Source organism: Aplidium turbinatum, chromosome 7 (assembly GCF_918807975.1).
Source record: "Aplidium turbinatum chromosome 7, kaAplTurb1.1, whole genome shotgun sequence".
Taxonomy (NCBI): domain Eukaryota; kingdom Metazoa; phylum Chordata; class Ascidiacea; order Aplousobranchia; family Polyclinidae; genus Aplidium; species Aplidium turbinatum.
The window spans coordinates 17,602,185-17,629,125 of NC_137478.1; the positions used below are offsets into that span (position 1 = coordinate 17,602,185).

Sequence of the window (26,941 nt, forward strand, 5' to 3'; positions counted from 1 at the left end):
TTGCTTATTTCAGGCAACTCAATAGGTCTCGTCTGACAGAGAGAGACCTAAGATTTATTTCTGACGATGACGTCAAGATGATATCATAAAAAGTCATGATGATGCCATCCCAAAATTTTAACCTTGCGCCATAATGATCTATTAAGGGCAAGAGAAAAGCTCACTACTTTGTAAGACAAGAGAGTAAAATTAGGAGGCTACGTTGTGTTATTGCTACAGTACTTCCAATCACTGTCAAATTGCAAGAGTGAGAACAATTGAAGTGAGCAAATAAGAAAAAACACTCACTCTGAAAGAAAAACTATAGCTGAAAGCGGTTATCAGTCAAATCTCTACTTTCTTTCACGAAAAAATCAACGTCCTCATCTTCAATCATGTTACTATGCATCAAGTTACAAAGCAGATAAGTTAGAAGTAGCAATATTGTGTAGCATTGCATGCCCATTGTTTTTGAAAACAATAAAGTCCATCAATATTACAAAAAGTGCTCAATGCCAAGCAGAGCAAATTAGTTTTGTATGTGTAAATTGATGATATTCAGCTGTAAATTATTTTCTGAGCTTTGGTTTTATGCAGGAAATTTAGAATTTGAAAAAGGGTAGTATCAATATCAATATTACAGCAACAGTTTTTCTTTCAGGGTGATTGTTTTTTCTTATTTGCGCAGTTCAATTGCTTTCACTCTTGCAATTTTACAGGGATAAAAGTAACAATTGTTCCGGAGGCTCATTTCCCTTAAGCGCATATGCTTAAGGGAAATTCATCTGGCACTATTATATACATACTTGTTGTATCTTCTTTAACCTGTTTGCCAGGATCGGTCCTGGGCAAAGTGTTGGCTTTAACAGCGCCGTTAAATGGTATGTGGATGTCAGGAAGGCTGACAGAATCCGGCGACACGGGATCGTAGTGGGGTATCAAGCCGGTTTTCTTAAACAACAAATGAACAAATGTTGAAATTGTACAATGAAGATGAACGATGTTGCTGGCTACTGGTTAGGTTATGGATAATGAAATCTAGAAGCGCTCAAAGTAATTTAATGTACTCGCGAATGGTTGGCCATCTCCATTATTCATGACTATTTCCACAAGCTGCTTAATCTTAACAACAATGTAAACTTGTTTTAGAGAGCATCTTAAAGCATCTGAATATAACAAGTTGCTTTGCTAAAATCAATCCTATATTTTATATAGTTGCAGCTGCAGGTTAGAACATGTTGTATTTAAATTTTTAACAAAAAGGGTGAATGAAAAAACAGTAGAACAAACCATTGAAGTGTTGGGTGGAGAACTGACAGTGATCGCTCCATCAACATCCTCGCTTCCAGCAGCTATGTCTCCAAATATATTTTTGCGCTCTTCGGGTCCAAGCAATACTTTTATAGCCTTTTTCCTTTCTCTTCGTTCCTTTTCTTCTCTTTCTTTCTCTTTCAAATATGGGATGGGGTTGACAAGCCAGCCAGCCAAATCTGATGAAAGACAGCAATGCAACAGTGAAATATCTGTAGTGATAGCTGAAAGAGGTGCAGTAAAAAGTTATCAAAATATTGTGAAGCACTAAGTCACATCCAACCCATCACAGACACTCAAGAAGTCGTTGGTTCACGAAGTGTTTGCAAGGCTATTCAGTAAGGTGTTTAATATTTCCACCATTTTCGATTTTCAAAAAGCCTGGGGTCTGATGTGGTGCGGTTTTGGGCAAAAACTTGACACCAAAAGTTTAGCTCATTAGGCGTCATAAAGATGTGGGGCACGCCCCTTCAGTTCTAAATACCTCAAATTATACTTATTTCAAAAACTACTTATGGATGAGTGACAAAATTGATGTCAAAATGCGCAGAAGAGATGGTTTCCTTTGACCACGTGACTAATTTACAGTTACATGGTAAGGCGGGATTACATGCATTTTTTATCCAGAGTACTTTGCAATAAACAGTAAAACACACAGCAAACCAAATACCGAATTTTAATAATTGCTTTGAAGCAAATCAATTTCCGTAGCATCAATATTACATAAAATTCACGCTACCGAAGATCAGAGCGATTCAGCTGTGTAGGGCTTTCACTCATTTTATTTCACAAGAGCTTTAAATTTTCCAATTTTTCTTTCAGTGGCCCGATCGTTGCTATCAATCAGTTTCTAAACTGTAGGTTGGCTCTGTGAAATCGTGACACAATTTTCTTTGCTCTACTTGGTATAAAAAAACTACTTCCAACGCAAGTTTAATCTCGCAGAAAGGAGCTTCAACTTTTCAGTGGTCGATAGATTCCCAACGTTGAAAAGGAGATGCCAAGATACCCATTGCCTGGGTCATTCATCGAGATATCCTTTCTTGCTTGAAGGTTAAGAAATGCTTTAATTTTTCTCGGTATGTCTGTGCATAATCAACATGAACAACTGATCTGTCACAAAACAATGATCTTTTATCCCACCCCTTTTTTCTTGCAAAACTACTCAAGCTTGTCTTTTAGATATACAGAAGCAATGCTTGTAACTAGCATACGCAGATGCTGAGGCGGGACTAGATTTGATCTAGTTAGTTTCCATTTCGACTAAACATTATTCGGAAAAGGTCCACTTTCCATTGCACTAGGACCCTTCTTATTTTTTTTCAAACCATCGAGATAACGTGGTTGTACTGGTTGATATAATTCATTCATGTGTGAAACATGCATTCAAGAGTATGAATATCGTGACCAATGTTTTTGTTGAAATACTGAACTAACCGAGTATGTACGTGATTTTTCCCGTTCTTGAATGCTGTGGCATCAGCAATGACTGAGTTAACATTTTTGAAATACTTGTGAATTTTTTCGGTGATGGTTTACAAAGTACATCTGCAGTGATCAATACTGTTTTCGAAATGGATTTGACAACCATCACACTATCATACTTCTCAAACTTGTCGTCTACAAAACGGCCTAAAATTACATATTGATCGATTTTATCAATTACTCTTCCGTCATAGCATTACCGCAGAGCAGCTACTAAACAATCTTTGCTCATTTTCAAAACTCTCATTTTTCAATTCTTCAAGCCGCGAGAAATTGACGAAGTTAATGCAGCCATACGACGTCGAGTAATGACAGACTCACAGACAGTAGTGTATCTGACTGTTAGCATATCTCAATTGTGATTGACGTTGTGGGCCATCAAATAGCCATTAGGCCTATTACGTTACGTTCTAGAACAATACAACTTTGTAATTGAAAATACAAAAGCATGTTTTAAATCACACCAAATTTTCTTTATTTTTTCAAACAATTTGATGAGTTTACTGAATTTGACTTCGTTGATTCCAAATTTGCAGTCAGAATTCATCAAGTCACAATTTTTTTGTAAAATAATTTTTAAATTTTACTCAAAAACGCAACAATTAAGCCTATGCAGTAGGGTGTACCAAAAAAACCTTACTTTCACTGATCTTGCTGTTGGCTGGCAAAAAGTTGTGTTTGGGGTCAAAACTAATGCTAATATAAAAATTTTTAAATTTCATTGTTGTTTGACGCCTATTTTCTTTACGTTTCCATGGAAACAACTCAAATTTAAAAAAAATGGCGTAACTTGAAAACCACTATAGTTAGAAAGCTCTAGTAAACACCAAAAGTTCCAGAACACCAATATTCCTATGAGTGTTTAATACATTTCATGGGTCTAGGTAATGTAGTTTTTTAGATATTTCCTAAAATAGCGTTTTTGTGAAAAATCTAGTTAATTTACTCTAAAAATTATTTTATACAAATTTTTGCTATTGCTGGCTAAAGTGGCAATGTAACAATCACACAATAGTCTGGCAATGTAAACAAAAAATTAAAGTACTTGACTAAAACCTTCAATTACTGGTATACATACAGTATATAATATATACGGTACATCAGTTAACATGCAGTAAGCAATACTATTTTACTTCCTTTAACAATGCTCAAGACAAAAGGTGTACCAGTGATCCGGTACCTGTGTAGTGTGTAGCCGTAATGCAATATGCAATGTTTTACGCATCATATCAATGGAAATCAATGTTGCTTGATTTGTAGTTTTCACAAATACAGTTTCATTCCTTTTTAGTAACTCTTTCTGATGATGTAGCAACTGTGGCTTGTTTTTCTCTCAATCCTTTGATAATCTTTAAAATGTTTTGTTTTGCTGTAAAATTTCGGGTGAGTTTGTCATAAAATTCAGTAAGAAGACCCAATGCTCGTTCAGATGCATCATTGACAACTGGGATTGCTTTGATTATATTTTTTACCTTTAAGTATCAGTAGATTTTTGTGCCAAAACTTGGGATTAGCTGTTAAAAAACTTGTATCTACAGTAATTTGAGTAAATTGAACTAAGTCCATGAGTCTTTTCCGATAATAAGGTTGTGGAGTTGAGTTTGTTGTTGAAGAACTGGCATTTGCTTGATTCTGATTTTTGGAAGTTTACTTGATTTAAATGCTCCATCATACTTTAAAAGTTCTCTACCCATTTTCTGTTTTTGAGTGAAGGAAGCATGATCGCTGAATAGTGCAAAAATAACTAGGCGCTCAGAAAGGTACCACAAATGTTTATCAAACTTTGTCAAATACGCTGAAAGTTATTTCAATAAAAAGTGGAGGTATAGTTGCAGAATATTTTTGCATCTCTTTCATATCATTCCTCAACTGGCAATGTAGTTTTAAGTCATTGATTGGAGAATCAAGAAAATTGGATGCAGTAAACCAGGGCTCTATATGATATAATACTAGAAAAACTGCCAGAGATGAGATTTCATTCAATGTTGCTTCAGATACCATATTTAACTTCAGCAATTGTGATTTGAATAAAGATATTTTCAAAGAATATATTATTCTACTCATCCAACGAGCATGATGTGATGCTGCTGAACAAACTCAATTCCACAACCGAAAAGACTCATACTCATGCTCCTGATGTGATGCTCCTGAACAAACTCAACTCCACAACCTTATAGGAAAAGACTCATGGACTTAGTTCAATTTGCTCAAATTAGATACAAGTTTGTTAATGTTCAGCTAATCCCAAGTTTTGGCACAAAAATCTACTGATACTAAAAAGGTAAAAAATATAATCAAAGCAATCCCAGTTGTCAATGATGCATCTGAACGAGCATTGGGTTTTCTTACTGAATTTTATGACAAACTCACCCGAAATTCTACAGCAAAACAAAACATTTTAAAGATTATCAAAGGATTGAGAGAAAAACAAGCCACAGTTGCTACATCATCAGAAAGAGTTACTAAAAAAGGAATGAAACTGTATTTGTAAAAACTACAAATCAAGCAACATTGATTTCCATTGATATGATGCGTAAAACATTGCATATCGCATTACGGCTACACAGGTACCGGACCACTGGTACACCTTTTGTCTTGAGCATTGTCAAGGAAGTAAAATAGTATTGCTTACTGCATATTAACTTATTATATATACTGTATGTATACCGGTAATTGAAGGTTTTAGTCAAGTACTTTATGATAATTTTTTGTTTACATTGCCAGACTATTGTGTGATTGTTGCATTGCCACTTCAGCCAGCTATAGCAAAAATTTGTATAAAATAATTTTTAGAGTAAATTAACTAGATTTTTTACAAAAATGCTATTTTAGGAAATATCTAAAAAAACTACATTACCTAGACCCATAAAATGTATTAAACACTCATAGGAATATTGGTGTGCTGGAACTTTTGGTGTTTACTAGAGCTTTCTAACTATAGTGGTTTTAAAGTTATGCCATTTTTTTTAAATTTGGGTTGTTTCCATGGAAACGTAAAGAAAATAGGCGTCAAACAACAATGAAATTTAAAATTTTTTATCTTAGCATTAGTTTTGACCCCAAACACAACTTTTTGCCAGCCAACAGCAAGATCAGTGAAAGTAAGGTTTTTTTGGTACACCCTACTATGCAGCACACATTGGCGTAGCTTTTTTCTGATGCCAATTCCAGGGGGGGCAAGAATTTCCACCTAGCCTAGTTCTAAGGGCAATTGTTTAAAGTTGTCAATTTTCAACCCAAACGATTATAATCCACTATTTATAGATTTAAATATTTAAAATGTATTATTAATATAACATATAGTAGTACTCAAAATGGGTTAGATCAGTAATTAACTGCCAAGCATATTCATCTGCAGAAAGTGGCTCAGATCATAGAACTGTATCTTGCCATTTTAGGATAAAACTTCACAGGAAAACTACTAAGCATTATACAGGTGAAAATGCTACAATTGGGATTCAGTTTTAGAATACACAAATAAGCTAATAAAACTAGTAGAGACAAATTGAACTGTACAGAATGAGCAAAATGGATTAATTATTATCACATAAAGACAACCGAAAAAATTTTTTTTGCCTAGTTTGTTTGACTATAATTTATGCGGCATGCATTCATATGAAAAATCAGGCTCTTAGGCAGTGAGATGCTGGTTGCTAAGGCTGCAAAATGAAACAAGAAATTGATTCAAACATACACCCAACTTTTTTTCTTTGCTATCAATAATGCAACAAAACCAATCCTGGAAAAGATAAGAATCCCGAAGAACATCCAACCTTTGTAGTAGGCTATTTATTTGATTACTTGTTGAAAACTAAACTTTTGAGAAAAAGCTTTGTTTTCGTGCACGTTTTCTTCTTGGACAACTTTGAAGTTTTCTCAAATTGGAGCAAAATCCCTCATCTGGCAACACTAGTTTTGTAGATTTATCCATGTCCTTTTAAAAAAACCCTGTTTTTATTAACACTTCAATCAGGTACCCGGGTAGCTCCTCATGACAACTTTGCTAGAAACCTTTTCGAACAGTAATATTTTTATTCAAAAAATAAAAATCATGTTGACCAGGGTTATCATTTAAATATTAAAATTCAATTTAAATTTCAAGTTAAATTAAAAATTCATTTAAAATATCATTTAAATATTTCTTGCTACACTCGACCGGCGAGAAACACATACTGAAATTTACTCAATAAACTAGTTTTCTTGAATATTTTTTTTTCCTGCAGCTGATATGTCTTTGTTGAACCATAGAGAAATAAAACAAAGTAACTTCAGCGGGTTTAACATGATGTATTACATACACAAATATAACATAATTAAAAATAAACTCTAACGTTTTCGACACGTACGTGTGTCCTCATCAGGAATTATATATCTGCAATATACATAAAATGAAATTTGTAAGGTAAATTTGACTTTGCACTATAACTGTAACTGTATACTAACGATACTCCAGACTGAAAAGCACAAACTGAACAAGTGACACAGGAATGATTACAAGCAAATTATACGGTGGAAAACAGATACGTTTTTCTACTATAAAAAGTGGTCATAGGAATCCATCTCTTCTGTTCATTTTGACACCAGTTTTGTCACTTCACAATAAGTAGTTTTGGAAATAATTTCAAGGGCCGTGCCCGACGTCTTCATGACGTCATAATGAGGTAAATTTTTAGGTGTCGAGTCTTTACCCAAAAGCCCACATCAGACCCAGGCCTTTTGAAAATCAAAAATGGTCAAAATATGAAACACTTTAATCTTCAGTCGTCATGAAACGAAAGGAAGCGGCTATTTACTTTGTCACCATTTCGTCAGTCAGAAGCATTGGAGTTGCGGACTTGAGCCAAACATTTTTGTAAACAAGCCAAAGGCCAGTTTAAGTTATTTGAATAATTTGAGTTATACGTAAGCACAATTTGTGCGTGTTGGACTGTTGGTGGAAACAAAACTGAAAGTTAATTACTTACTCTTGTGTTCTTCGGGAACAAAGTCTTTAACTTGAAGATGGACAAACAGAGATGCCATGGTCAGTGGTTGATTGCCTTCGTTACGTAATGTCACGTATCTGCGATGGAGAAGACGTTTCATTTGTTAAAACATTAATCAGTGCTTGCAGAACTTGCTATTACCTCCAAGAAAGAATGATAGTGCACTACAAGCACCAAGCATCTATTCTATTGCTGTATTTTGTAATCTCGTTTATACGCACTCCACTTTGGTCATATCTACTTCATATAGTGGGAAAAACTAACTGGAAAAGGTGATCTGGTACTATGACACTTCCTCAAATGGGCGACCTACCTAACACAGAAAGCAATCACTAAGAAAGTAAATCAATAGCCTAGCTTTTTTTTTCAAGTCTGAACCTTAAAACATTTGACCAGGCTAACACTCAAAATAGTATTTCAATAAAATTTAAAAGATGAAGTGGACAATTTAAAATTTGGGGTTCAAACACTAAAACAATCCGATAAGGGGTTCGGAAGCTTGACCCCAAAACTATGCTCGCTCTTGCAGTTTTCAATATTTAACTTCGTGAATTTGCTGACATCTATTTGTATTGTAGGGCCTGTATAATAATAATATAATAATAATGCTTTTATTTGCGCCCATTGCGATAACATACAGTACACTGCGATCACAGATGCGATACAACAGACGACAGGAAGCAGCGAAGTGACATATAGTCTTCGAGTCAGCTCTGTCGTGATTTTGGTAAACCTAATATCCGCCAAGACTTCATGCATCTCCTGACAAAAATTGTGCCCGAATGTACAGTAGTATGGTTTTCGAGATAATTGGTGAATAAAACCTAACATATTCTAATCTGTGCCAGAATAATTTTCTGAAACCTAACATATTCATCTACTCCAATCACGTAACAGGATATCGTCACGTGACAGCCATAATTTCAGCAGCAATTGCAGCAACTTCACCACATCTTACATCTCTTGAGTTGCATGAAGCGGATTTAAAAGCCTTTGATAAAGTAGATTGGGCTAAAATGTTGCTAAGCATTAAGTAAGCTTAATTATGTAGGCTAGCCTAAAAATGTCCGTCCGAACACACTAGCTTTTCTTTTCATTAAATGCCGTATCATTTACGTCTTGGCGATCAGTTTGATTTTTCGTAGCCTACTGGTGTACTGATGGCTTAGTTGACTTTACGGTACGCTAAATGACTTAGCTTGAATACGATTATTAAGATTTTAAAGTAGAGGCCCGGGAGTACGCTACTCAGTGTGTTTGGTCATTTTTAATCAACCGTACCAGATGCAGTGTAGCTAATGTAGTACGGTAGGTCGGTAGCCTTAAATGAAAGCATGGTTATCAAGTAGTAGGCTACCAGCAACTGATTTTAAATCGGCGGTAGCCTTTAACCTAGCAGGCTTCTGTGATATCAGCAAAGTTATCTACAGATTACAGTGACGAAATGATACACAGTTCTGGGAGAAATCCAGGGGCTTACCGGTACTTTAGGTTTGATTTAGGCTTACAAAGGCAACATAGTGTGGTCAAAGCCAACATTTAGCTTATATTAGGCTTTATCATTCAAAAACATAACATTGAATAAGCCAATAAAGCGGTTAAAGTCAACATCGAGGGTATATATTAGGTTTTATCATACAAACCTAATACTTTTTTTATAACTAGTTATCTGGCAAAACCAAATATGCGCCATGTTTTAATAAACAAACAAAAACCTGGCTCAAATTTCATTCTTAAAATTTTTGTTTGGTCGTCCGTTCCAGCCTTGCAAAAGTCAACTTTGAGTGTTTTACCTTGGTAATTTTACAGCTATAAACACAAAAAGTCATTTATCTAGAAAACTTGAAAATGGCGGATATTAGGTTCTGCCAAATCACGGCAGAGCTGCTACCCTTATATTGGCTTGCCATTAAGTGTCTTTGCCAAGACACAGCCACGTGCTCTGGAGCAGTGTCGAACCCACGTCCTTTCGAACGTCGCGCAGACGTTCTCACCACTGGGCTACGCAGCCGACTTTCGTACAGTAGGTTATACTGTAGGCCAGGGGTGTGCAACGTGCGGCCCGCGGGCCAAATGCGGCCCGCGAAGAAAATCTGTGCGGCCCGCGAAGATGTGCCAATTTTGAATTGTGCGCGGCCCGCGAAACGTGTTTATAATTTAGTTTAGTCTGATAGGCCTACGTGTTAACAATTCACTGTGGAGTGGATTATTGTATTGCAAATTTAGCACCTTCTGTTAGCCCAGCCATTTTAGAAATTCTCCACCGGTGACCGCAAATCCATTGTATTTAATCATTTGGAACGTAAAAATGTATGGTCACATAAAAGGCTTTATGAACAAATTACGACTTTGGAAAGCTCACATACAGACTGAAAATTTTTCCACTTTACAACTTTGAGAGACTATGGAATGCGTCCTGAGAAGAAAACTGAATTTGCAGACCAACTTGAAAAATTGTTGTATGAATTTTTGGCTCGTTTCAAGGACTTCAAATCTCATGAACATTTGTTTGATATATTCTCTTCGCCATTCCAGACAGACATTCACAAAGCACCAGCTGATACCCAACTTGAACTGATTGATCTTCAAGGGAAAACGGATTTGAAAGCAAAGTATTCATAAATGAATCTTGGCGATTTTTACCGAAAACATCTTAACCAAAGCGACTTTCCACTTTTGAAAAAACTCATGGCTTCAAAATGGCTCTTTTTGGCTCAACGTATTTGTGCTAACAATTTTTTTCTAAAATGGTTGTCATAAAATTTCCCTATCGATCGGTTCTGACAGACAAACATTTGGAAAATGAACTTCGAATTGCGAGCACATCCATTAAAGTTAATTGAGAAAAAGCAGTCGGAAAAAAAACCAGCTGCCAATTTCTCACTGAACTGAAAATAAAGTCGGTGTGACAATAAATTTAAACAGCAGTTTTCTTTAGAAAATTATGCGTCTTGACTTATTATATCTGCAAAGAGATAACCCCTAATAATGCCATAAGAACAACATGAACAACTAAAAAAATACATTTTTGTTCCTGCAACTACTAGAAACCATATGTTAAATAAACGTGCGGCCCGCGGTTTCACCCAGTTATTTATATATGGCCCTCCTGTAATAAAGGTTGCACACCCCTGCTGTAGGCGACTACACATACAGTACTGTTACTGCAGACAGTGCACACCGTTTTGGCCTTCCGGCCTCCTCAGTGCAGCAGGCAATTTTTGTTTCGATTCAGTTGTGCTGAAGAGTTTTAATGAACGAAAACAGGTTCCACAACATAAATTAAATTTTAATGAAATACTATTGTGAGTGTTAGCCTGGTCAAATGTTTTAAGGTTCAGACTTGAGAAAAAAAGCTAGGCTATTGATTTATTTTCTTAGTGATTGCTTTCTGTGTTAGGTAGATCGCCCATTTGAGGAAGTGCCATAGTACCAGATCACCTTTTCCAATTAGTTTTTCCCACTTTTGATCATAGATATGTTTTTTTCTAGTCTTGCCATCCCTTGTCACTATTTCTGTCACATTGATTGCTTAACCTTTTGCATATTACAGGTTTAGCATGATGATGTAATAGAAGCGTTTGTTCTAGATTTCACCGACATAGCATTTAATTTTATTTGGGTTTCACTTTTCAACTGTTTGCCGTTACTTGCTCAAGCTAGTTCAAATTATAGTATTCAATAGTTGCGTTTTTTGTCAAAACAATGAAGAAAAGGAAGAAATAAAGAAAATAATATGGAGGTCATGAACATTTTTATCTAACTAATAAGTAACTTTTCGTTTGTTTTGGTCCAGTTGTGCTGACATCTATTTGTATTGTCGGCTAATTTTTATTTCGATTCAGTTGTGCTGAAGAGTTCTAATGAGAGAAAACTGGTTCCACATTCCACAACATAAATTAAATTTTAATGAAATACTATTGTGAGTGTTAGCCAGGTCAAATATTTTAAGGTTCAGACTTGAGAAAAAAAGCTAGGCTATTGATTTATTTTCTACTTCATATAGTCAATGTTGCAACCGAGCGGTTGTTGGCAAGGTTGCCAGGTAATCATGGAGAAACTCGGACAGTATCAATCTGAAATTTGGACATTTTAGGACAAACAGTAATAAATGTTTTATATATGTATGATCCAGCACTCTACTTATATCAGAGAAAAGTAAATCTAGGTACAAAAATATGTCCGAATGATTTGCTAGCTATCGGACACAGTGTATGAAAATAGGCCAATTTATCGTTTACTGTCTGAATTTTAGGCCATCTAGCAACTCTGATTGTTGGTATACTACTCTCACCAAGCAGTGAAACGGATAGCAAGCACTCTTAAAAAAGGAGTTTTATACTGAAAAGCTTGGGTGTTCATCAGGATAATTATCGTTTCTAGCACTAGTTGCAACGTTCATCTGGTGAAAGTGAAAGTAAGGCAACAATAAACAGGTTGATTTATTGCTTCACTGACGTTTCGCGCACCATGACAATTCGCATCCTCAGAGCGAATGACATACAAAATAAAATTTACAAAGTTACATACTGCAGTGCGGTTGAAGGCAATAAAAAATGAAACATATTATTTTAAAGATTGGCCAAAGATGTGTGAACGGTTACTTTCCACGTTAAATTACGTAAAAAGTTCCAAGATTAAACATAAATTCGATTTCGAAGCAGTGACGACCAAGAGAAATTCGAGACGAAATTAAATTACAATAACGTTTCCAACTATGTTCAAATCGGCATGAAGCCTGCGTGTCAAACAATAATGATTTATAAGCTTTCAGTAATAGATTTTCATCGTTGCGGTTGAGTACATTGCAATGTTTTGATGTCATGTTGATGAAGCAACTTTCTGCCGAGGTGCGTTGATAATAATTTGTTTCTTTTTTCAAATGTTTTGTTTTTGACCAGTTAATTCTGTGATCTTCTTTTAGCATACGTGTGAACAAAGAGCTGACTTTTCATCTTCCATATTTTTGACAACTTTGCGATGTTCTTTGCCCCAAGAATTTATGCTGGGTTCAGTTTGGCCAAAATAAACTACGTTACAATCTTTGCACGGAATTTCATAAACAACAACAAACAAAGTGATGTTTGGGCATATAACTTGTTGTGGGTCTGATGATGCGACGTAGGCTTACATACACAGGCTATGCCAACTTGTGAGCTTCAAATTTGACTGAAGTCCGATTTGCTTAGCATAACAAGAGCAGAGTTGCTAGTATTAATTGCTAATGAGTAGTAGTTGATGAATATAGTCTTTACGCACGTTTTTGGTGATTTTGGATTACGTTTATGTTATTTTTACCCATGGCCACCTGGAGATGCGGCCTGATTTGTCACATTTTGCAGATTTTGATTACAGCTACTGCTAGTGCTTGACGGACATTTTTTGAGATGTTTTTACTTTTTGCGATTTCCTAATGACAAAAAAACTTTTTTGTTGCCTTGGGGAAGCAGTAGCAAATGACAAAAAGTAAGTTGAAAAACGCGAAATCAGACTGTTATTGAAAATTAACAGTCTGACTAAAATCTACAAAATCAAATTTTCTTTGTTTTTCAACATGTGAGGATGTTAAAACCTATTGTGTCATCTGGGGAAAAGAATAAAGAAAGCGTAAAAATACAATTTTTAGAAAAATTTATTTAAACGTTCGCCCAAAGTTAGAAAAACTTGGGAATTTCTGCAAAATGTGACAAATCAGGCCGTATCTTTAGGCGGCCATGTTTTTACCCTACAAATATTGAACTAAAATTCAGCACCTGTGTTGGAAATCCCAAGAGCATCTGGCAACACTGGTAACCAAGAACATTTGTCATGTTTTTTAAGTACGGTAACACTAGAAGTTTTGCAGTGACTTAAGATTCAGTGATCACATTTCGGCAATTTGAAATCTCAAAACTATCATTTCAAATATATAAGATAGCCTAGATTTAGCTCAAGTTCAAAATTTTATCAGCCTTAAGTCTTAATTATAGGTTTAGACGTCGGCGAGGCTTGTGTACAAACTGTACACTGTACAGTATATAGGTCGCTATGGTATAAATGTCATTTAATATTTCAAAAATAAATGTACGAATTTAAGTCAAACATAAGAAATGAACAGAAAACCAACCGGTAGCCAGGTTTTAAGCCTTCAACTTTCAAGAACCTCTGAGCAACGAGATTCCCGCTGGTATCCGACACTGCAATCCTCACCACTGCTAGACTGGGAAGGACGATCTGATCAAAAAGGTGACAGCTGTCAGATGCTATTTTTACAATCGACTCTTTTAAACAACTTCTACTAAGATCAGGCAATTGCAATGAAGTTGTGAGGTGATTAACAGTTTAACCGATGAGTACTTGAACGTTGTGCACTGTGTAATAAGGTGGTCCTTGAAAACACTTTTTCGGAATTTTGTTGGAGCCACGAGTTTAAAGTGTTCCTTTTGGTGAAAAAATATTACATGCAAAATAATTATAAAATTTTTCATGTTTAGAAGTAGCTAAGTCCTCTTATTTTTCTGTAGGGAGCCAAATGGCTCCAACGTACATATCTCATGAACCAAAAGTGGTAGAAGCTTCATTTAAGTATCAAAAAATGCAGAATGTATGGTTTCTTGTCCAACTTTAATACATCATATAGGTCTAGCTAGTCTAGATTTCACGTCAGATGAAAGAAACTGATTTTTCAGCAAAATACACGTATTCACAATACAATGTCAATGATATCGACATAAATCCATTGTACTAAAGTAGCTGGATACTACTTTTAAGCAACAAGCGGATTTGTTTTGTGAAATACCAATAAAACAACTACTGTAAGCCTGACATGTGAACATACGGCAGGCTTCACTTGGATAGCAGCTATAGTGTGTTGCACACCTTGTGGGTCATAATGGCTGAAGGGTACTCACTATCCACAACCCAACAATCGTTACTGCCGTGTTGGTGTTGTAATGTAAGTTGGTGAGCTTACATTCTAATGGGCTGAATTGGTCATTGCTTCCTCGAGCTACCCAGTGGATGATTGGAGTTTAGCGCACATTGCTTCATATGGTGATGTAGCATTGTAGCTTCCTCAAATCTCTAGAATGATGGCTGGTAATACAAACAACACATCATGCAAGAAAACGAGCATCATTGGAACTGTCATGCTGTCAGAAAATATTCTTCTATGGTGCTGTACAATTTGAAAGAAAAACTGGAACTTATTCTCATCTTTTGTTATTAACGTACAATACTCTTGAATGAGTGCTGCACTAAGCTCTGCATAATCGTTGATCAATTCTAACTCTTCTACTACTGATAAGGCTGTTTGGAAATCATCATCTTTCCATGTTTCTGGGTCTTTCTTCAGAAACCTCATAGGAAGGCTCAGTTTTTGAAAAAAAAAAACAATTTTAATTTTGATGGTACGAAGTCTGTTAGCTCACAGTCATTGATTGATTCCAAATTAATTTTGTACTTTCTTTAGTGGATCTTCTTCTCCTTCAATTTTTAGTGACTGAATTATATTAGACATTTTGCAGAGCATGGCACCCTACAAAAAAAATCCAAGCAGAGCATCTTTTCAGACAAATACCAAATGTGAGCTGAGCTGTAAGCTTTGTCAAAGCAACCTTAGAAAAGATTTCATTGGTTTTCTTATAATTTACCAATAATTTCATGAGAAGTAGGTCATTGACTCATTGTTGTTAGGAGCGCAGGCTGCTAATGGTGCCACTATCCAAGCTTTGAGATACATTCCAAATATTCCCACTTCTATAATTCCTTTTTGTCTCGCCGTGTGAGCTGCATTTTCCGCTGAAAAAGTCAAACTTTCAAGATCTACTGCAAATCTCTTCACTCAACCATTTGGCATAGTGCTTTGGTCTAGGAGCCACATATTGGATCCTTCTGGGAGGTACTTCAGTAAGAAAAATCATAGCCAACTCCAAAACTCCCAGTAATCATCTTTCAGCTGTACTTCTTGCACTTAAGCAATAATACATATGATATGAGTTTTGCAATCAGCTATTGTTGCAGTAACGTTGGTAACTCATTAGTAGATGCACATGTACTATGATGTATATTGTAGAATGTAGATCTAAACAATTGATGGCTGGTTATTTTCGCCAAATTGGCTATGCGGAAAATAATATTTTGATTTGTTGCATTGTCAAATAGATGGGAAATTGCTTTTATCGATTATCATTTCACAAACTCAATCTGTGTGTTGCATAAAAGCAGTAGCCAGTTTCTTTAGTGCAATGACTTTATGTTGATCACGTTTGTGATATAAACCTCAGTATTTCCCTCCATTTTGTTGGAAAAATGCAGTTTTTTGCATCTGACGTAAAATCTAGATAAGCTAGACCTATCTGATGCTTTAAAGTTGGACAGGAAACCATACATTGTGTATCTTTTGATACTTAAATAAAGCTTCTAGCATTTGTGGTTTATGAAATATGGATGTTGGAGACATTTGGGCCTTTGCAGAAAAAATGGGAGGATTGAGCTACTTCTAAATATTAAAAAAATTTAAAATTATTTTGCATGTGTTATTTCTTCACTAAATGGAACACTTTAAACACCTGGCACCAAGAAAATTCCAAAAATGTGTTTTTAAGGACCACCCTACAGTGTGTGCCCTGGCGACTGAAATCGAATCTATTTGTACAGGCCGCACAATGCTTGATAAAAACAGCTGAAAACCAATCCATCAGTGCGGCTAACTGGGTGGACAACCAATGAAGCTTGGAGTGAAACAAGGACTCCTCAAAACATCAATATTTTATCTCTGACACCGACCCCAAACCGGAATGCTTTTGCCAAGGAAGGTGTGGACTGTGGATGCGACTCAACTGCTGGCGCACTGCTTTAGGACTATCTCACTTCAACATGCACAAATGGGGGATGGCTCCATCCGCGATTTGTGAGTGTGACAAGGAGGAACATACCACAGATCACACCATCCGCAACTGCATCATTTATTATGCACCAAATGATGTGCATTATGCACGGTCTGTGTAAACTGCAAGACAAATCAATTCAGTGGCTGCTTGACACCTGACCAAACATCTAGCCGAGTCGCCGCCACTACTCGAAGGTGGTACAAGGCAGAGCCTCTCGACCGTTGAAGTGTTGAAGAAAGGTTCAAACGAAGATCTTCGTTTTACAAGCTGTATAATTGATGATAATTAGGGGAAGGGCTGGTAAGTTGAGACACTTTTCACATTTGTTCACTTTGCGCAAAAAATAAATATGAAAAAAGCTTGAAATTGTCGGGTCTAATGAGATATTATCTTATATATTCATTATAATCGATAAAGAAATACGATTTGCTACTTCTGTCCATAAACTGTTCTGCAACATGGATGGAAAGTTGAGGCAGATCTTTTCCAATAAATGGATCAATTATACAATCATTTTGGTTATTAAGTGTTAGAGATTCTCCATAGTAGTGCAAAAACTTTTTGGCAAACTGTTCCAGGTGTCCATTTATGGTTTGCTTAAAATCAACTTCCTTGCCACAAATATATTGCGTTAGCTGAGGAACGATATTGTACTCATCTCTGGTGACATAACTTTTTCAAAATATGAGTTTTTGTGTTAAGCAGAAACTTTTGGGGCGCGATCAATCACCATAAAACCGTTGCCTTGCATATATAAATTTAGAGAATTCAGAGAGTCAAATATATCAGCAAGGTAAGCAACTTTTGCCTTGAAATCTTCTTGCAAAAACTTCTCGGCTAATCTCACACAGTTCTGTTGCCTCAGGAAGATAGAAATCTCTTCCCGTAAATTACAAACTCGTTTCAAGACACGACTTCGTGACAACTATCGCACTTCTGTGTGCAACTGCAATGCTTGATAATCAGAATCCACAAAAAGGAAAACAAATGCCGATTTAGTGGACTTATATTGATGAAGTTTACACACTTCACATCATTCAACACACTTTGTTTCTCATCTGGTTGAAGGCAGATGGTACTCACAGGATGGGGCACGAGGAGCCATTTGTCGTCCATCCTACATTGGTGTCAAAAGTACACCACATGACTGCGCTAGCTAGTGAATGGACAAGGTTAACTAATGTTTGTAATATGTGACTACAATTACATCACAGCCATCTTGATACTGGTGGTATTTACCTTTTTAAACTTGAATTCCGGAGAGTTGTAATAAGGGTTGAGGGAATTGTCTGGGATGGTTTTTGTCTTGAACTGCTTCTTGACTGTATCGTGAGGAAGACCGTACATGTCCACCTCGACGTAGGTGCTCAGTTTCTGTTGGGACAGGAACTGACCAGAAATAATCTAGACAACAAAGAAAATATCAAAACTGGAATTTTGCAATGAACGTATCAATAAAAAAGAGAAGTTAATGCATTAATGAAGTTACTTCACAAAACAATCGTGTGAAGACAAATCCCGCTCAGCTGAGAATTCTTGAGATCAACTCTATAAAAGAATTAGGGCTGGTGGCCGGTTCACAGAATGTAAATAAGTTCACACATTACTACTGACCGGCTCGATATGCCTGAGCAGATTAGCAGTTTAGACTAGACCGACCATCAAACTATTTGATGTAGGCCAAAGCTGATTTCGAAAAGGTCTAGGCTAGCTCACCAAGTGGACAACCGGAAGAGGATACGCATCCAACAGTCTAGTTTAGCCTGGTTGAGATATTTACGAGTTTGATTTTAAATAAAATTTAAAAAATACCTGCAAGTCACTACCAGTCTGGTGGGTTTAGAAGACTTGTAAATTGCCGTTATGATAAGTCGCAACTACCGGTACCTCAGTCGCAATAAACTTATGATGAATTCGTTTGCAGACTAGGATTGCCTACCCTGTACCAGTACAACATCAGAGCTGAGGGGATCGCCCTATTTCGTGCTAAAGGAGACGTGTGCCTTCCAAACCACTTTGTGCAATGTGCAATTGTACAATAATGTACATGTAAAGTAAGTTGCTGTTAAGTGCATGTTAAGTATGTTGCAACGTACATATTTATTAAGTACCCAGTATGTTGCTGCAAAGCTATAAAAAAATACTGTCTAACGGACAGTAAACCAGAATGTACAGCGTATCGTAGTCTACTATATGCTCTCTAGTACCCGAGAACTGTAACTTAGCACAATTTTTACTTTTTTTATCATTTTTACTAGATTCATCATATCACGGCATTATTGTTGCGACATAGCTGATGTTGCTCTTTGCCAATGAGGGACCAAGTCTCACTTGCATACAATAGGACACCCTTCATACACATATACACATGACCGCGGCTACCAAAGGAAATGTCCCTGTCTGTGAGGATAGAGATGATCTCACGAAAACTCTTCCAGGCCAATTGCATCCTCATTGTGGTGGCATCCAGGCCATTTGCATCCTCATCCACACTTCATGTCACCAAAATAGTGAAAGACAAGCACGATGTCAAATTCTGCATCACCAATTATAAGCTTGTTGGCAGTTGGCTCCGAAACTGCGTTGTTTTATTGTGGCAGTTTTTGCATTTTAAGTTAGACTTTTCCTTTAGAGGGCCATTAACCCCTAAACCAGTGGTTCCCAACCGGGGAGGAATTCCTCCCTAGGGAGGAATTTCATGAGTTCAGGGGAGGAATTTCAGTTTTTGCCGTTCGTGTGCAAGAGCTACATTTAATAAGTTACTAGCTGTTTATTTGCTAATAAATTTCATACAAATATTACCCTAAAAGTGTTTCCAGACAGCGCTATAATCCATTATTTTAGTGTAATTTTGCAAAAAATTTTCCGGGGGAGCATGCCCCCGGACCCCACTACAATATGCGTGCCTTTGGCACGCTCTAACCTCCCACCAGTTTTATTGCTTCCCTTGCTCAATCGACCAAGATACGCCACTGCACATGAGGTAGCGATGTCTTTAATCAAACACTTTGTCTTTCTCTTCGATCATTCAAATATTTGGCCCCCCCAAAAAAACATTTTTGGCTACGCCACTGGCCAACACGCCACTAAAAAACCTTCACATACCTTGGGTTCCGCTTGCGCAGAATGAGGATGATCGACACGATGGTTTTGATCAGCCAAACCAAAAACTGGCATATCTGGTAATTTTTATAGACCGCCGGCTGTGCGGTCCCTGATCCCGTTTTTACTTCCGATCGGAATGAGGAAAGAGTCTTAGAACTCTAACATAATGGTGTCTATTACAATCTGGGGGAATTCTAAAGAAACCATTTTAGTTAAAATTCTAGGGTTTCTAAAATTTAGGACTCTCTTTTTTGTTTTTAGTAATATGGGGAGGAATGAATAGTTCCAAAATAGGCAAAGGGAGGAACGCAACAAAAAAGGTTGGGAACCACTGCCCTAAACACTTGTAGTGAATTGATTTCTTACAATGAGCGCAGTAAATGGGGTTTCTGCCAATGCCTCGCTGACACATACCATATGGGAATTTCCATCTTTAAACTGGCAGTTTTTGCAGCTTGAGGACTGTAGGATATTAGTCTTATTGCCATTGATGTGATGCCCATAAGATTCAAGCTAAGCCTTCCACGCTGAGAATTTCTAATCCAACTCAGCAAGACGTTTAGCAGCAATGACAAGGTCATCTACATACAACTTCCCCCAAGAGCAACCACAACGGAAATCACAGGAGAGTGCTTCCATCATGATAACAAACAACAACAAATCAAGTAATGACCCTTGACGAACTCCGACGGTTACTTCAAACTCTGGACTATACTTTCCATTAACTCGAACACTAGATTTTGAGCACTCGTACATGGCTCGTACAACTTTGATTAACCACTCTTCAGTACCGAGATATCGCATAGCCCACCATAACATTCTTCTTGGCATACGATCAAGAGCCTTTTCCAAGGTCAAAAAAGCAAAAAACAGGTCTTTCTGCTTTGTTACAAACTTCTCTTGTAATTGATGCAAAATGAAAATCGCATCAGTGGTTCCACGCCCGGCATAAAACCAAACTGCATTGATTTTAAATCGATATCTGCTTGCTCATGGATGATAGGCTCGAACACCATCTCAATGAGTTTAAGAACTTGGTCCTGTAACTTGAGGCCTCTGTAATTTTCTCTGTCAAAAGCTTCACCTTTGCCTTTATGACAAGTGATAATGGAAGACAAGTTCCATCCATCAGCCACTTGTTTTCTAGAATAATAGCATTTGCAAGTTCAGCTATTAATTCTGCTGTACGATCACCACCAGCTTTAACCATATCGACAACGATCTTTGAAAGGCCGGGAGCTTTGCCATCTTTCATGTGCTGTAGCGCATCTCCCATCAAGTACTTGTCAATTAACAGAGGAGGGCCAACTTTCGGGTAATAATTTCATTAAGTATATCAGGGTTCCCAGAGAACTCGGCATTAAGCAATCTATCATAGTGGCTCATCCAGGCTCTAACCTTGTCATCGCCAAAAAAAGCAATGATGTCATTGTCACATTTAACACGTTTTTCACCTACTACATCCTCATTCTACTTCTTCTTTTCAGGACAAGCTTAAACACTTGATTCCTTTTGTCGATGCAGATGAGACCACTGAATCTTTCTTGTGCTTTCTTCTTGGCAAAGTGTATCACTGATTTCACAGACCTTTTAGCAACATTATAAGTTTCCCTACTGCTACCTTTCTGTTATTCTTTCCATAATTTGCGTTTTTGTTTCACTGCTGCAACTACTTTCTCGTTCGACCACCATGTTTCCCTACTCTTGGTAGGCCTGCCTTTGTGTAGCAACAGATATTTTTTTACAAACAATATTCCAACTTGATTGCAGCCATAACAGTCCATAAATTTCAAACACTACTGCAACTGTATTACTTCTTACTAATATCATCAGCTTTTTTTTCAACTGCAGCAAGGTAATGCCTTCCCATACGACAACCGAAGTTGCCCTCCCTGAACACTGTGAACAGCAATTAGACGTGAAGGGTGCATGCTCTCGGTCCAGGATCAGCTTGAAGTTGGTCATACACATGCTCTTCAAATGCACAGAGGTTTTCTGCTTATGCCCTTTGACGTTGATGTTCATTAAGCTGCGCCTTTTGTGGTGAATTTTTAATTTCAATTGGGGGGATATCTAATTATCTGTGTATGCCTGAAAAATGAAGGCATGCAAAAAAATTTTTTTTTCTTCAATGTTTAGACCCTGCTGTCGGCCCCGCAACATTTGCAGGTTACCGGAATTTTGAAATCCTCATAAAATCTTAATCTTTTGTGCTGGGTAGGGCATGTTGGTATTCAGTTCTATTGCTTTTGGATAATTAATCCATTTATTAAGTTTACAGACAAATTTAGACATGTTTTAAAATTTTAAATTTTGCAACGGTGTAAATTTTTGTCGTTTCTGAAGGTTATGATAGTAGCATGTTGGATTTACTGGTTCTGGTACATTCTGAAGCAATATAAATAGACTCATTAGTTAAACATTTTAACAGAAACAATGGCTAAGAAAGTCCAGACGAAAAAATAGTATTATAATTCTTATTTATGTAACAAATTACATCACAGGCATGTAAGTATTAGGCTGGATTAAAATCTCAAAACATTTTTTTTTTTAATCTTTCGTCAGTTTGCAATATAGTTCCTTTTGGTAAATGTATCTCCTACACCAACACAGTAGGTGGTAGAAATGATTTTGAGAAAAAAACTTGACCTTGCTCCGAAGCATTACTGAAGGTATTGAGGTTGAGGTTATTCTCTATTCACAGTCTTTCTTTTGGTTTCAAGCTCTTTTATTTGGTCTATGATGGTCTTCTTGCACTTTGTGTGGCTGCTATAGATGCAGAGCAGATGAATATACGTTGATGATGTCTTCGTAGAGTTGATTGTGCAGTTGACTAGATGTTGTGGAATTCATGAATTGAAATGTACGGAGATAGACAAAATGTCTGAGTACATTCAAATGAAGCGGAAGTTCGGATATTTTCAGTGACTCATACTTTTCTATTTCTAAAGGATCATCCTTTATTGAAGATCGTTATGCCATTTTTATACTCAGCTAATACATACAATACATTCAATAGAATAAGTCAGGCAGGTATATTTTGTAGTATCCTGGAAGGTATAATCGGAATCAAGTTAATAGGGTGAGAAACAGCATACATACTTACATGCCTGTGATGTAATTTGTTACATAAATAAGAATTATAATACTATTTTTTCATCTGGAGTTCCTTAGCCATTGTTTTTGTAAAATTGTTTAACTAATGAGTCTATTTATATTGGTTCAGAATGTACCAGAGCCAGTAAATCCAACTTGCTACCATACGCGCCGACTTTCGGGGGGCCGGCGCCCCCCAAGAATTTATGGTTGAGGGGCAACAAAAATGTTTTTACAAAGTGGTATTTCAAAGATAAAATACTTCGCGAAAGAGATTTAGATCATTTCAACAGATTTAGAGAATGCCGAAGGCGAAAAACAGCAGCTGATCGCATGAGTTTCTCTGGAACTTGAATTACTACTGAGATGCGCACGGCACGCACGCTCACAGTCACTCACTGCTTATCATCCCGTGCGTGAGGAGCAACTTCAAAGTCAAAAGGCGTGGTAGCAAATGTGAGATTGAATGTTTATTCTCATTTCACGAGTTATCCAAACGTCCGTTAGATTTTTTGTGACTTCAAACATGAAATCGGTTTTAGCAAACTTTATCGAGTTGAAACTACGACATAACAAAAAATTAAGTGATTATGACAAAGAAAAAATGCATTTATCAAAACTGTTATCCGTGTTTTGCTTCAATAAGCACTGTATTGATGTTTATATTGTGAAAATATATACATCTTATACACTCATCAATATACACTCCTGCACTATCGTATATACTTGAGTATACTGTAGGTCGATCTCGTGCATAAGTCGAACCCTACTTTTGAGCTGAAATTTGGTAATATTTCCTTCTCCCGTGTATAAGTCGAATAGCTTATTCCTGACACTACCGTGCGATGGTTCATTTAAGTATTGGCATTGACACATGGTGAGGAAATTTCAAAGAAGATCGTAGAGTAACTTACGCTGCTGGAATAGTCACGTAACTATTCACGGCAATATTAAGTAAACCAGCTAAATTAGAGGCGCTATTTTCAACCAGGTCTTCCAGTTATGAGATCAATTATGATTCAACAGAACGCAATTATTTTGTTCGCAATATGTGAGAATTAAATCGAAAACTGATAAAAGAAAGGTGTTTAATGGTCTGGGTCGCAGACATTGCCTGCATCAACGACGTCTCTCACGTCATCAACGATCAACGACCGCTATTATCACCCAGCTAACCTGACATCTCACGAGACAAAACAGCAGAAAGAGCTGTTTTAAGATATTAATTTTTTTTTATGTGTAGGATATAATCGTTCTTACTACGTAACATTCCATGATCGTTGAAGTCGATGTCAAGTTTGAATCACTGTAAATAAAGGTATTCAAAACTTTTACATCGGCCGACGCTATTTCACACTCTCTAATCTACGACGGCAATTATTTTGCCGCAGCAAAAATGCGTTCATTTTAAAAACTGCCGAGCTGGAAACAACAGCTTGTCCCATGTATAAGTTGAACTAGTCTTTTTGAGGTGAAAATCATTTGAGAACATCTCAACCTTTACTCGAGTATATACGGTATGCGATAAAAGACTTTAAAGACTTTCGATAAAAACAGTTGTTAATGCTTTGAAGGCAAGTAATTAGCAAAACGAGCGAAACGAGGTTAATAAAACTGATGGGGGGTTTCCACTCTGCTTGAGATCATGATTTTTTGCGTTTTATTTCGATAACTTCACTGTCTTGGTCGTTGTTATTCACTCGCACGAAAACGAAATGAATCGGCTTGTTTTCTAACTGTTCCAATTATGAGCTAACGATATCAAAATTTTTTACGACTAGGCGTAGGCCTACTGCATGCGTAAAACTAATCGTTTCAAGCAGCGGTTCTAATAAATTCGGTTTGCGACCTAGGTGTCAATATAAACAAGGCTACTTTAATTAGGTAAAATAGCGTTATGGTTATGGCGTCATCACCTTTCTCGCCCCCAAGGTTTTTTGAAAAGTTGGCGCCTATGCTTGCTACTATCATAACCTTCAGAAACGACAAAAATTTACATAAAATGTAAGAAAATATGTCATCCATGCAAAAATTAAAATTTTAAAACATGTCTAAATTTGTCTGTAAACTTAATAAATGGATTAATAATCCAAAAACAATAGAAATGAACACCAACATGCCCTACCTAGCACAAAAGATTAAGATTTTATGAGGATTTTAAAATTCCGGTAACCTGCAAATGTTCCGGGGCCGACAGCAGGGTCTAAACATTGAAGAAAAAAAAAATTTTTTTGCATGCCTTCATTTTTCAGGCATACACAGATAATTAGATATCCCCCCAATTGAAATTAAAAATTTGCTCCAAAAGGGCGCAGCTTAATGTTCATGTCACATACCAGTAGTTTTTGTGGCACTATTATCATACAAGTATTCAACCACATTTTAGAATGTGATTTGAAAATACAAAGAGTATCCGGCAACAGGAAAAGGTTTTGTTCTATTTTTAAAGCGAAACCAGGAGTAGCCTATTGCAGTGATTTGAGATTCATTGATCAAACTTAGGCAGTTTGGATTCTTAAAGCTATAATTTGGAAGTGACAGAAAGTACATTTAGCCTAGTTCTCAATCAACCAGCCTTTGATCATTGCCACTGGTTCGCACGTGAGCAAGGTTTGTGCATATCGATTGCTGTGTGTAGAACTTACCCTAATCGTGAGAACACTCGCAACAATCCCATCCATGTTCCTAGCAAAGGGATCAAACATTCGATCCTTCTTCCTCATGTGCTCGGGCTTGAGCAGATAGCCTGTGGAGCCATTAAACTCGAACAAACCCAGGTTGAGCTGCATTGGCAGATCTGTAGGTCAAGTCGTTTTGTTACACAATATAAAAGCGAAACAATGCAGATATAAAGTTAACTTGACGCTTGACTCTGCAAGCCAATGTAAGAAAGAACAAAAGTGACTCCAACAACCCAGAGAGTAAAAACATTATTCACTTTATTGGCTTTGCAAAAGACAAAAGTTAGCGGTAATTTTTTTATCAAAAACAGTTGATATAGTTGATGGACTTGACAAATGCCACACGAAAGTATTCCCACAAGCAGTCTACTTTTATAGAACGCGCTCCGGTTACAGACTTTTTCTTGACCGATTAGTTGCTTTGCAGCTGCTGTGGTCAGGTAATATCACAGCATGGTGTATCAGTTATCACGTACTGAGTTTGTGGTGAACTTTATGAAGCCTGTGTAATAGACTGAAATTCCTTCACATCGTAGATATTAACGATCTGTTTTAGCCTGATGCTGCGAGTTTGCTGTGGTAATACCGAAACACACAGCAAAACAGACAAATCCCCCAGACACCATACAACCCAATACAGTTTGAATTTCCTTAAATTGTGAGCGACGACTCGAATCGTAAAGAAAGTCTTCCAAGACCTGAATTTGCCAGTCCGCTTCTTTTAACGCTCGCAAACCCTGCAAAATGCCCTTCAAAAATGACAAAAATCCGAACCTTGCCGGTTACAAGACAGCCCACTACGGAACGACGACATGTGTATCATCAAGAACTGTGTTTACAAGATCATATGCAAGAAATGCAGCGAAAGCTGCATAGGCAACACAATCTGCCCACTCCACTCCCGCCTGAAAGAACACCTTAGCTCAGATAAAAGTTCGGTCTTCAATCATCAACAATAGTACCTCGCCGACTTTGAATTTACAATCATTGCCAGAAAAAAACGACGCACTCGACGCAGTACAATCATGCTTCAAAAAGGCTATTTTCATAAGTAGACAAAATCCAAAAATCAATAACCGTGGCAAAAGGGAAGAACTACATCATCTAATCCAGTGGTTTCCAACGCATGGGTCGCAACCCAAAGTTGGGTCGCCTGATTATTTTTTTGGGTTGCTTGTTTTTCAGGCATATTGTATCTTGGGCTAAAAAACAATAATAAAATTTTTTAAAACTTGAAGAGATTGATCACAAAACTGGAAAATACAGTATAAACACAAGCCATGAAGCGTTTCATGTCGAGACATCGGAAAGCTTTGTAGCATGTTCGTAGTGCAAGAACTTTTAATAGTTTTCATTGTTATTATTATTAATAAATGTAAACCCAACAAAAATTTCAGTCTCAAACATAAATTAACTTGCCAAAATTACG

General features: G+C 36.9%; 1 protein-coding gene across 1 annotated transcript in view; it reads right to left on the reverse strand.

The window, feature by feature from the left end:
• LOC145774883 (1-phosphatidylinositol 4,5-bisphosphate phosphodiesterase beta-1-like) overlaps positions 1–26,941 on the reverse strand; it is a 208,413-nt gene that overhangs the window by 57,381 nt on the left and 124,091 nt on the right. Inside the window, exons 19-24 of the mRNA XM_082586214.1 lie at positions 25,477–25,628; positions 17,870–18,034; positions 13,867–13,973; positions 7,740–7,837; positions 1,270–1,469; positions 786–930 (exon numbers count right to left, since the gene is read on the reverse strand). Coding sequence (XP_082442340.1) covers positions 786–930; positions 1,270–1,469; positions 7,740–7,837; positions 13,867–13,973; positions 17,870–18,034; positions 25,477–25,628 — 867 coding nt within the window. The remainder of the gene's footprint in view (positions 1–785; positions 931–1,269; positions 1,470–7,739; positions 7,838–13,866; positions 13,974–17,869; positions 18,035–25,476; positions 25,629–26,941) is intronic.